Here is a 13,152-nt window from a genome sequence, read left to right as displayed (position 1 = left end):
TTGCTAATTGCTTAACACTAGCTCAGCAGAGCATTAGGCCAGGTATCGCTCAGCAGCACACAGACAGAGTTGTGATGCTATCGGAGCACTGAGAGACGGGCTGTCAGCGAGCCTCCAGTCTCACTTTTCACTTGGGTTGAGAAAGACCCTGACCAGGGCCGGGGCCAGCACAACCTGGTGCCGTTCAGGGGTGACAGGAGAGGAACCACACAAGTGGCTCATCTGCAGCACTGCGTTCGGAGACTTTCAGGTCATTTCTGATACGCAGGGAGAGAGGAGTCACTTCTAAGGCAGGCACAGCAGCTTCAGAGCATCGAGGGAAGAAATAAAAGCCCAGAGGCTCTGCGCTGCCAGCCCAAAGGACCTAGGGAGGACCCTAGAATTTAAGCAGTAAATTTAGGTGGAGAAGAGAAGCCAGCCTTTATTTATGCTAGCACCGCTGAAGTGATAAATGTCACTGTTAAATACTTGAGGCACTTTGTATCAGAAATATCTGTATGCCTATTTTAGAGAACTGAAAACGTGCATTTTAAAATACATCACCGTTGCTATTCAGCTCTTCAGAAGAATATTCTGTTTAGTTTGGAGTCATGCAGTATTTTCCTGACCTGCTTATTATATGCTTTGGTGACAGATCAAATGCTTCAGTGTATCCTTTGCTCTGCCTACCAGATGTTGTTACCCGTTATAGCCAAGCCTTCATGCAGCCCACTGCACTGTAATTGTGTACTTCTCAGTGGGGAATGGGCACGCTAAACTTGTCTTTTAAACACTGAAACTGTCATTTAAACTGCCCTGTATTGGACAAGAAATCCTAACATAAGCCATTATAAAACATATAGTCAACTACTCATACATGGCAAATTCTAGACTGAACTACAGGATAATGTGTAAGACAGTAATAAATAAGCAAACACAGTTCTCTTTCACCTGTACCTCCGTAATAGAAATCCTTGTAAGAAGTCAGTCATTACCCCAATTCTTAATAATTATTTTAAAGATTCTATTTTTCTTTACTGAAATATTTTCTTACCCTATAGAGTATTTATAAAATCTCAAATGAAAAGAATGCTGATGTGTATATATATTTTATATACAGTAAAGTTGAAAAACAGGCATAAGGCTTTAATGACGGAAAGTTACTGACACTTCAGTAATAATAAATTCAATGAGTCTTGCCTTACACCAATAAAATCTATTTTTTTTTTTAATGAGGATGCAAGCATGTATTAACTTCAGTGAAACTGTCTCAGTAAGATCTGAAAAAACTGTTACTTAATCTATGTTTTAATCTACAGAGACACTATTAATATTTGTTATTTCACCCTTTATATTTCTCCCATTTAAAATTTAATATTTAATTTTCATTACAGGTACCAGACATATTCATCTTTGGTTACCTCTGTATATTTGTAGCACTGCTCAGCAGTGCACTCTGCCTTGCTGGTAGGGTTGCTGAGAGCAAAAATAATAGGACGTTTGTTGAAAGCAGCCATATCCTGAAGAATTTCTTTAGTAAAAGCACCACCAATTGCAGCAACTCCTAAACAAGAAAAAAAACACACAACAAGCAGACAAAGGCAATTAGTTCAACATAAGTTATGCATGTCACACTTAGAAGAACAGTTTCTTTTACTGCATACCTCCCTGTTTAAAATGCAGTTCAACCTCTTTCCTAACATTTACGGTTAGAAAAAGGTTTTCAGTACAGCATTTTGCAACAGTGAACCCCAAGTGTTAACCCTAACGTAAGACAAGACCTATACACCCCTGTACTGTTGGGCAAATTTCTCACTTCATTTTTGTCTGACCCTTTATGTATGATAGAAATGTATCACCTAATTGCAGATAGGTGCATCTCTGGCTCCTAGTCTCTTGCAATAAACTAGATGGTTTCTCTGAAATGCAGCGTATCGGTTTGCAGTTTTTTGTGATGATGAGAAGAGAATAAAATAAGGTCTGCTTCCTACAGACGGTCATGCTGTCATCTCCAACCTCAACCGATGAATAATTCCAGTTCCAAGTCTAAGGCTTCCCTGACAGCAACGATCTTTTAAAATGCAGCCCTTTCCATCCCACCAGAGATTTAAAATAATGCTTTTTCTATTCTCCAACACTGTCTGCACTTATAAATGTTTTTCACAGGGACTAAATGACAGTCTTTTGTTACGAAAGCACCTCATTTAAGTCAGATTCTGCTACAGGGTAGAAGTGCAGACACTGCATCACATTTGGAACCTCAGATGTTTCACCAGCCAAAAGGGGGGGAGTGTTGTGCTTTTGAGATGCCAAGTAACCTTGTATTTCTGTCTCATCTACATCAGCTGGGAATCCAAGGATTGGTTTAGCTGTTAACGTGGGCACAGTAATGCCTAAGGCCCATTTGTTTTTGAAGCTGACCAAGTCTCCTCTGTTCTTATTCCCTGGCTAAAAACAAACAAACAAACAAAATTTTGCAATTGGTTGCAAATGTATGACTTCTCCCAGAGTTTAAACATTTCTTGCTCAAACATTTATGTCCCATAATTCTTTTTAATTTTTGCTATGGATAGGCAAGGATGCATAGATATAAAAGCTCTGCCAGATCAGCTGGGCCACTCTATGTATAACGAACAGTTAGGACAGTCGTGATTTTGATCCACTTACATAAGGACCTGTTATACATCTTTGTTCCTGGTTAAGTCTGCAGTTGCCAAATGTTTAATGTCTTCCAAAACTGCTTCTGGACAACCATTTGTAAGAATGACAATATTCAAGTTAAAATAAAATGCCCAGAACAATTTGTATTTCTCTTTCTGTCCTTGTTATTAAAATAGCAATTTCTTTGTATTTGATCCAGCTAGGTTAAGACTTTTCCCCAAGCAATTGCAGGCAATGAAATATATCTGGATTAAAGAGACAGAGTTAAGTCAAATATTGGGAAAAGGAGTATCAACGTATTTCCCCATGACTCCTGCTGCCTAGGGGAAGACACTGAATAGTTAGTCACCCAAACTGAAAAAAAAAAAGGATTAATTTTCATTGCTATTTCTGTTGGAAGATCCTTCCCTATACAGCCTTGAGGGAAAGTGCTGCATAGGTATAAGTATAAAAATATTACACGCAGTAAACATCCTTGTTTCATTACAGCAAGTATTCCTTAAGTATGCACACTTGAGTGGGTAAAAGTTTTTCTATATAACTATTGCTGATTTTTCATTCAGTTCTTCAGTTCCACTAGTTTTTTCAGACTTGTATCCTCCTAAATAAATTCTGTAGACTACTTAGTCTCCACCTTGTAGTCTTACATATTTATGTAGCATCTTTCTTTTATATTTATGCAGCAGAAAAAACATCAAGCCAAGTTTCATTTATCACCATTGTGAAAAGCTGATTTTACTGAACAAGGGTCTCACGGTCAAGGCATAGGCAAAAAAGTAGCTCTTAACATGTAGCATAATTTTCACTGTGACATTTCAGATTTTCTAGCATCTCATGAATGATTTTACTAGGCAGATAGATAAATTTTCAAGTCTTATATATATAAAGAAATGGTTCAAGTGTATTTGCTGTTCATTCCTGAAACTGTCACTGAAATATAATAAACAAAATGTAAAGAGATGAACAATCCTTTACTGAGATCAAAATCCTGCAGCTTTTACAAAATAAAAGTCTTTGTAAAATCTGTGTTTTCGTCTTCACAAAGTACTGATGGCAAGGGACCCCAATATGCAGAAAAAGAAGATTCAGATGCAACTGGCTCATAATTACACAGCTTTGCATGTGCTTAGCTCTGTTTTCTCAGTCTAAGTTTGAGGTCATTTGTATTACACTGTCCACATCAGATCAGAAGTAATTTAGGAAGGTGATAAGGTTCTCCATTAGATGTTTAAAACAACTTGGATTATCCGCCCTGTAAAATGGATGGTTTGGAGTGAAAACAGTGTTACATGCTTGGATAGCTACTGTTTAAGTGCTTAATAGAAGTCCATTATGCATGTAGTGTTTTCTAAAATAACACAAAGGTAAACTCTGTTCAAAGGAACTTGATCTTGTCTTCAGATGAAATCACGTCCCCAGTTTTTTTCAAAGGAAGAATAAGGTCATTGCTTTAAAGTACAAGAAATTACCTATTAACACAGATGGTTTTATATCTTTAACAATATCTTCTAGATTTTTCATTTCAGCATGTTCATGTGCAAATCGAGTTTTCTCAGCTGTTAATGAGGCACGCCCCTGAGTGAGAGAAAAAGGAAAAGGACATTTATTATAAGCTTACTGGAACCTAATATCCTGGGATAATCAGATTCTAAAGTATCTCGTTTAACGTGTCCTATTTTCGTTCCTGCTTTCGTGTCTACCTACAAAAAACATATTAGAAAAAAGTTACTTTGTATACAGCTAACATGCTTAGAACAAACCTATTTATCTGAGAAGTAGGTTAAATTAATTAATTTTATTTTATATTCATAAAAGCTCTAGAACACAACTGAATTAACAATTAAACAAAAAAGTCACAAGTTTCTTCTTTGAAGCATTCTTAAAGCTGTCATACCCGTTAACATTTGGTCAAAACCTTGAAGTTATTAATGATGAAACATAAATATGTTTATATGACAAACAGCACAGAAGTGCTGGGACAGGGGGATTCATAACTTATCCTACCTTGGTTTCCAAGCTCAAACATCTCACAATTTCAGCAAGTAGTAGAGGATGTAGATACATAGGGAAGTACATGAGGAAAATCAGACGTTAAACATAATTTTAACCAAATAGCTAAGAACAGATACATAGAATCATGGAATCACAGAATGGTCTGCATTGGAAGGGACCTTAAAGATCACCCAGACCCAACACACTGCTGTTGGCAAGGACATCTCCCACTAGACCAGGTTGCTCAAAACCCCATCCAGCCGGGCCTTGAACACCTCCAGGGATGGGGTAAGAACAACTCATCCACATCCACAACATACATATCCTTGTATCCCTAGCTCCATCGTAACCAACTGATAAGACAAAAATTTCCCTAATCCCAGCAAGTTCACTAAAACTACGCTGAAGTGCTGGAACAGAATTCTTTCCATGATTCCTCTGAAGTCTATCAATCTGGCAATTTTGACTCGGCTTAGGACTCTGTACACCGTTGGATTCAAGCCAGGATTTACTTCTTAAAAGAAGTTTCTCTGGCATTTTTTGCTTAGTTTTAATGAGAATGTGTGATTTGTTATTGCACTTCAGAAGAAGATCCTGCAATGTGTCACTGTGCAAATCGCATCACTGAAGCTCCTTTGCTGCTCCTCAGGCAGTAACCACACGAGTTGGTATACTGAATGGGAGGCAATTTTTCATTTTCAACTGCAAGAAAGGTTTCCAGAGGGTACCACAGGAAGCTGGGTACGTCTGTTATGTGGTCAGGACCAGCTGAGCTGTTCTGCCTCACAGAATACCAGCTTTTATTGACTCAGCCCTGATTACAAGGAATTTCCAGAGATTTATCCTCCTCTACAGATATTTTTTTTTCCATGACCAAAATACATCATTTTCAGATTAAGAGGGTTATGTCTGCATGTATTTATACAGGTCTTAAGTGTCCTCTTGGAAATATTACCACAGAAATCCTGCTATACAGGCACCTGGTTTCCTTTGTGGGTAAAATGTAAACTGCTCAGGCTCAAGAGAATGCCACAACATTAACAATTTTTGGCATAGCATTGCTTGAATCACTCTATCAATACAAATTTTGAAATCTGCCATGTCCCACTACTCCAGCAGATGTCACCACAGCCTATGCACACACATGCTTTAAACAGGAATTCCCCTTAATATCTTTAAGGGAAAAAAATAAAGTTTTCCTTTTAGCCACCAAAGAACAAATGCATGTGCAACTTTCAGGCCCAAACCTTGTTGCGAGAAATAACTTAGAATGCTATAATAAAAGTTTATTATTATTATTATTATTTATTTTATTTTATTAGAATGGGCTGCTTGTTGGAAATTGAAGTGTTCCTCCATGGAGTCTGACTTTGAGGAAGGTTTATCCTGGGGATCTGGGAATGGCTGACTTGGAAAATTGTCCCACCCTCTGTTACTTTTTCAACTGGTTTCTTAATTGCTTATCAGGAAGATACTGGGGTGGCCAATTTTCAATCTGCTCTTAGAATCCAGCCTCCAGGATGCTGCCCAAGAAAAAAGAAATCCCCTCTAAGAGCTGCGACGTGGGGCCAGCTCACTCCGCTGCCTGCCTCAGGTGCTCTGGGTCTCTAGAGTCTTCAGCTCTGGGCAAGGGAACAGGCAAATTTTTGGGACATCTTTGTGAAAAGTATGTTGGCATCCTTTTATTTTCAATTTTCACCAAAGCAAAAATGAAAACAACCAGAACCTTGCATGAAACAGTTACTTCTTTGTACTGTCTTACATTTGGTTGGCTTTTGAAGGAGGTACTTCAACATTTCAAAACCAAGATGATGGAAGAGCAGTTCACACACCTATGGATACAACACCAAGGACTCAAAGCCCCATTTCCTACTGACCATGATGACCATGTCTCATTAAATTAGCTAAAAGGAGAACTCAAAATGTAAGCAGAATGTGGTCCACTGCAATCCTTCACGGGCCATTGGCTCCCAAAGACTATTGCTAACCAGGTGGGTCAGCTTACAATCAGATTCCCTTCTGCCCTATCTTAATTTCACACATTTAATTTCTACCATTCCAATAAAAATGAAAAATGAAAAAATTAAACTTCTTTATTTGGCTTTGGTCTGAATTAGCTTGATCCCATTACTCAGAATGAATCATGTCTCCAAGTAAATATTTTTCTAGCCTATTAACTAAGAATGAAATACTAAATTCTGTGGCTTAGCAAAAATAACAACAGCTATGTACATAGAGATTTTTGCTTGGAAAATGCCTGTAAAAGAAATTCTAGGGTTAGGGTTACATACACACACACACACACATATATATGAATAGCTTCTAAGAACTATATTTTAATTGTAAAATCAGTGATCCTAAGGGAAGCTACACAATGCTTCCCTAAAAACTACGAGATCTGGTTTCAAAACTCTGCTAATTTAGATGACAACGTTTTAGATATGAATTTGCCAATTTGGGAAATAAGAAGTTCAGTGCCCTGCCAACTAGGCAATCTGTGGCTTGTAAGAAGGAAGAATCAATTTGGTTCTGCATGTTTGGCCTCAAACTAGGAGGCTGCCAGTCCATTTAGTAAAGGCCTCCAGGCATGCCCCCCCCTGAACACCTATGGACGAAATGGGAATTGACCAAGCTTTTGTCAGACAGCAGAGAGGAAGGGATGGAGCCAATAGGCAGAAGTCCCGACTCTGGCTTCTGGCCACTTTCTGCACTCTGCCGCTCCTGACTCGAGAGAGAAGCCCCGCGGACAGACCTGTCAGCGTGGAGCAGCACTGGCTCAAAGTCCTCCCAGAAGCCGCGAGTCCATCTTCTGACATTTCCCTTTCCAGCTCTGTCTTAGCCAGCTTTTGAACTCTGGCTATCTGCTGCTGGGAAATGAGCTGGAGAGGATCATTGCACGACAGCATAAATCAGAAACTGCTCTGGTCTGCATGTGTCTCCATAATCCTAGCACATGAACACGGCATGCAGCTCATTGGTACTTCCCTTCTTCTTCCAGTAGGGGAAGGTAAAATTCAAAATACTCTAACACTAAATAGGAATTTCAATGAGCTCTGGGCTTCCGTACGACGCTCTGAGACTCCTACATGAAAACACCTTTGGTCACGTTTGTATTTGTCTTCTGAGTCCACTACCTTACTCATTTAGCATTATTAAAAATCATTCACCTAATGGAAAGGGCTCAGAAAATCAGTGATCTAAATCATAGAATCACAGAATACCCGAGTTGGAAGGATCCAACAAGGACCATCAAGTCCAACTCCTGGGTCCCCAAAGGACGACCAAAAAATAAAAATAAAAATCTAAAGTTGCATCCCTTTCAGTACGCCAAGCCTCAATACGTTCTCACTGTTTTACTGTGGGACTCCATGCTTGCCACACAGGGGAGGAATTTTTCCAGGAGCAAGTTATCGTGCTGTTTTTCAAAGAGAGGTACAAAGAATCATCTACTACAGACAGCAGTAGTCTTAAATTGTCTTAATATGTTTTCTGTGGTGTATTACAAGAACATTTCCTGCATCAGGCTGTATATCCTTCTTGCTTCAGCTTCCTAAATGTATACCACATCCCAAGAATTGAAATGAAAAATAAATACACAGAAAAAGAAGAGAAAGACAACATTTCATTATATAAATCTCACAATGCTATATACTCCCATATTATTTCTTAACTTTTATAGAAGAGGTGATCTGGTAGGTGCATCACAAGAAATTTGCTTGAATAAAAAGCCTCAAACTAAATACTAAAACACCAGGAAGACAACCAACCAGAGCAGCTTTAATGTGTACACAGCCTGCCTGGATAAACAACACAATACACCTTCACTAGACTGCTGAAGGTGAAGAGTTAAACATGCTCAAAAACATTAATAACACCTAAGTGCAAAGACTCAATGAAAATATCAGAAATGACTTCTTTGGGGAAAAATATCTCCTCTATCACAGTATCATTTTGTAGCAAGAAACCTACGGAATATTTGGGATTTGAACAAAAGAGAACAAAGCAACCTGAAAACAGATAGGCTGCTATGCTAGCCGTGGTATCTCAGATGGAAAGTAATATGAGCTAAATTCTTTATTAGCAAATGAGTTACAATGTGGACTGTGTTAAGTTAGCAGACAAAGTACAGAGATAAAGAAACAATAGCAGCATTCTCTGATTCTCTGTGATATTATATACGAAAGATCTTGGCAATCCTAAAACATCTCTACTCCCTGAGGGGTAAGAGAGGGCCATTGCTATCAGATATTAGTATTGTTATTATTAATAGTAAGACATAGTGACTTGGACACCAGGATTTTGAATCCATAAGCAAAATGAGGTAAGAGAACTCGGTAGTTAAGAGCTTTATGAAAAACTGCTTGTATTTTTTATTTGAACTGAAAGAAGTTTTTAGATTTTTTGTTGTTGTTTGTTTGTTGTTTTTATTTTAGTTGTTAGCAGCACAGGTTGATAAGCAGCACAACACGCAAAGGAGATGCTGGGACCAGGCCTCAAGCAAGCACCCATCAGTTTTCTCAGAAACTTACTCATGTCATCATACTATAGAACCAAACGGAGGGTGAGATAATAAACAACATTGACCCATCAAAAAACCCTGAGAAAACTCATAGAAAACAGCTGTACAAACAAGAGCCCAGGCTGCACAACAGATTACATATACGGGGTACTGAAAAAATGAAGAGGCAAATCTTATAAATGCTACCAATCTGAAGTCTAAAGCCATGGCATGTTTGAGCTGGTCTCCCAGGGGCTGCCCCATGTACCAAGGCTGAAGAGCAGCGAGGCGAGAGGCACGGCTGGAAGCTCTCCAAGTCTCGCTGTTTCCATCAGCTCGGAGGCAGCTGAGAATAAGCCAGAGCACCCTGACGACTGCACTGTCCCGCATTAGGCGCAGCGCTGGCACTCGTCCCGTCTCTCAACCAGGGAGGCACAGATCTATTTATATAAACACTTGCCTCTATTTGACTGTGTCAACTGCAGCTTATTTAAACAAGAGAACAGAGATCAGTACACAGATAAATTAATAAATTCATCTGAGGTTCTCAAATACTGAAGACATGAGAACCACAAAAGAACATGAGAACTGTAAGACAAAGAGCAAAGTGGTTTATTAGTAAGCAGAGCATTTCCAACTGGAAAAGTTTCTGGGGTTGTTTTTAACTTGCATGTTTCCTGTGAGTTCCTTATTGCGGAGTTTAAAGCAGAAGAAAAATTAAAACATCAAGGAAGAAAGGGGAAAGAAGACTTATTTAAGAGTCGTGGGAGAGGCTGGTATAACATCTCTCTGTTGGGAGATAATCTCCACACGTCTTCAACTCTTTGTATAGGTTGCTGGTGCACTATATGGAGGGCTGTAGGCAGCAACCATGAGATGCCCTCCACAGCCAGACCTCAAGGAGAATATCAGTTACAACAACGAGCAAAATGCAAAAAAACTATGAAGGTATGGATAAAATTCACTGGTCACATGCCACTGAAGCCCAAGGGCTTGCAGGTGACAGGCACTCCTGTGTTAGCTCATTTAGGAACTAAAAATCTTGAAGGCAGAATTAAAACAATTTGCTACCAATTCTTAAAAAAAAGAAAAAAAAAAGAAAAAAAAAGAAAAACAGCCAAGCAATAAAAATCAATCAAACAAACACAACAACAACAACAACAACAAAAAAAAAAAAAACACAACATTTTGACCAGATACTGCCGCAATTGTTGGCAGTAAAGGTAAGAAATATAATTCTGGTGTCGACTTAAAAGCACACTGTTAGAAAATTTCAGTCCTGTCAAGCATACAAAGTACACTTCCCATATAAATAAGCACACAAGGGTAACGGGCAGGACAAAGGTTACAAAGACAATTATTTTAAGAAGATAAGATCTGAGAAGCAGAGCAAGTTAGGAGCCCACAGAACAGAAACAAAATGGAGCAAAACAATCACTCATTGCAATACCAGAGGGTGGGTGTAAGAAACCATAAACCACCCAGATCAGGCCATCTTCTCATCAGAACATCTAAAGAACATGGTGTCAAAGAGGAAATAGCTGCATGCTAATAAATTTAACACCCCAATTTTTGGTGGTTTCACTTTTAGAGAAAATAACGTAGGTATTAATTGAACACACCCAACCCATCATCCTTTTGCCTGGTCTTCAGCTGTTTTCATAGATTACTGTTCAAGTATGAGTGAACGTTGCCACAAGTGTTCAAGGACAAATTCACGCATTTCCTTTCTGCAAAAGTTATACTTTCTATAGATCAAGATAAATTCAAGATGAAATTGCACGGACTAATTCCCCAGACAAGAGAATAACTGAAAAAGCAAACAGAGTACTTTGCTGGGATAGTACAGGAGTAAAACAAGGCAGAAGCTGCTTTAAGTGATGATGGTGTCTTTCAATTAAATATTAAATTTCTGTCTGAATGGGATAGGTAAGACAGGCATTTCACGAGGAGTGATATCTGTTTCAAAGAGTAAATGCCTACTATTCAAGTGACAAAATTTCAATCATAATATGACCTGCAACCCTTCCTCATCCACTTTTGGAGAACAATCGTTTCAAAAGGTGTATAAAGCATAATGAACAAATGAACAAGCAAAAAGTGCCCTCTTGAATATGAGCATTATAAGGTCTCCAGAATGCATCAGAGAACAAAACTATAGACAGTATAATAAATGTAACCTTCACCACTAACTCTTTAACCACAACATAGCAGAAAAGTTGGTCATCAAACTCGGTTTAATGAAGAAAGATGGTTCCCAGGGGAAAAGAAAAAAAAAAATAAAACACAGGAAAATGAAAACACAGCTGTACTTGAACAATTAAAAACCCACAAAGGAAAAATCAGCCTCAAAAGCCTACTAAGTGACTTCGTGGCAGCTTTTGGGGCTGGGGGAGGGAGAAAAGGTGAAAGCTGTTCATACTCAGGCCAACAAAAGTTTCAAGGTTATTTTTCTTTGGTTTGTACTAGTTGAAGTGCTATGCAAAGCAGATGAAAGGAAAAACAACGATTATAATCATACATTGCAAAATTAATGATCAAAGGACAGAATAGAATAAAAATGATGTAAAAATAATTTAGTTGGAAAATGTGATTGCTGAGTCTTTGGATGCTCTCTTATTTCTCATACTGCTAAAGCAACAGCGCAGAATATTTGTAGGACTGAAAAGATCTCCCTGTTTGCTGTATGCTTCTTTGAATCAGACAGTTTCTGACAGGACAAATCTTAAGGGACTCTCACTGTACAGGTTTCCTTGATAAGCCTTTGATAGCAGTAAGAAATAACAGTCAGTTCGGTTTACGCAGAAGCTGTTAACAGGTGAGATATTCTGTGGTTCGACACATCTTCTCCTGGCAATACTGAAAAGGTTTCTGATAATAGAACCCTTCCCATTGTTCGGTTTTCTCCAAAATGTTCCTCATTCTTTTATCTCATTTCTAAGCGTTTGGAAAGTTCCTTGTCTTGCAGAACCTAAAGCCAGAATAATTTCCTAAATCAAGGCATCTCCTCTCAGGCCAGAAAGGGAATCAGGAAGAGCTTAATTATTTACTTGCTGTAAGCATGACATCTTGGCAGCTAAATCACAAGCTTTAAGAGGCTTAAGTTCTATTTCCTTTTTATTTGGGAGGACTTTTTAATGTACTTTTTTGGGGGGGGAACATCTAGCAACAGAGGAAACCCAAGATGGGACTTGCGGAGCCCTCAACCAAGGATGTTTCCTCCTGCCCAGCTCAGGCTTGGCACTGAAGTGTCCCCAACATCTAGCTCCAGCTGGCTCTGCCATCACGTACACCACAGCTGGAAGTGGCCACCCCTTCTCAAGCTCCCCTCCAGCTGTGCCAGACTTGGAGGCAGACACTTCCAGGTCTTCCAGGACAACCAGCAATGACTCGAAATGTGCACCGTCGGCTCCCACCACTTGCATCAACATCTGGTCCCAAATTCCAGAGCAAGCCAAGTAGTGGTCAGCCCTAATCTATCTCAGACAACTGTTATGTCTGGCTATCACGAACAGTTCACAAATATTCTCCAGGCAGGACATGAAATTTAGTGGACTGCTTTTTGGACAAAACCCAAGTAAAGGCCCACCAGAAAGAATAAGCAGGAAAAAAAAAAAAAGGAAGGTACAGACCGTGTAAGTAACTGATTGGTTTTGGCCCTGCTTGAGAGCACTGAAGCTAGAAGGTGGTGAGGAAAGTATACCGTCACCAAAGTACTGAAAATTTGGAAACTGTGAAGGGAGCGAGGTGCTGGGTACCAAGAGCAACAAGCAAGGCTTGTCGGCTGACTAGCAAATTAGCAGCAGCAGGAGGGAACAAGAGTGAGGGAAGAAGGGCTTCCTAACCACCCCAGCAGGACAGCCACGCTGCTGAGACCAGTTTTGCTGCTTTAGGACTGTGAAGCTCTTCTGTTTCTGCTCGTGTCTGTCAATTTTTGTAACACCACCAGGAGGTGATTTTAGCCCAGTTGTATTATTTTTTGTAATCAGATTCCTGGTCTCTGCAGTGGAGGAAATTGAGCA

At 39.3% G+C, this 13,152-nt stretch overlaps 1 protein-coding gene across 1 annotated transcript in view; it reads right to left on the bottom strand.

The window, feature by feature from the left end:
- The window catches only part of ME1 (malic enzyme 1), a 174,823-nt gene that overhangs the window by 8,441 nt on the left and 153,230 nt on the right, over positions 1-13,152 (bottom strand). The window contains exons 10-11 of the mRNA XM_035321390.1: positions 4,110-4,215; positions 1,401-1,543 (exon numbers count right to left, since the gene is read on the bottom strand). Coding sequence (XP_035177281.1) covers positions 1,401-1,543; positions 4,110-4,215 — 249 coding nt within the window. The remainder of the gene's footprint in view (positions 1-1,400; positions 1,544-4,109; positions 4,216-13,152) is intronic.

The sequence above is a fragment of the Oxyura jamaicensis genome, chromosome 3 (assembly GCF_011077185.1).
Source record: "Oxyura jamaicensis isolate SHBP4307 breed ruddy duck chromosome 3, BPBGC_Ojam_1.0, whole genome shotgun sequence".
NCBI lineage: Eukaryota > Metazoa > Chordata > Aves > Anseriformes > Anatidae > Oxyura > Oxyura jamaicensis.
The sequence above is the reverse complement of the archived record's forward strand: the minus strand, read 5'-3'. Positions and strand labels throughout refer to the sequence as shown.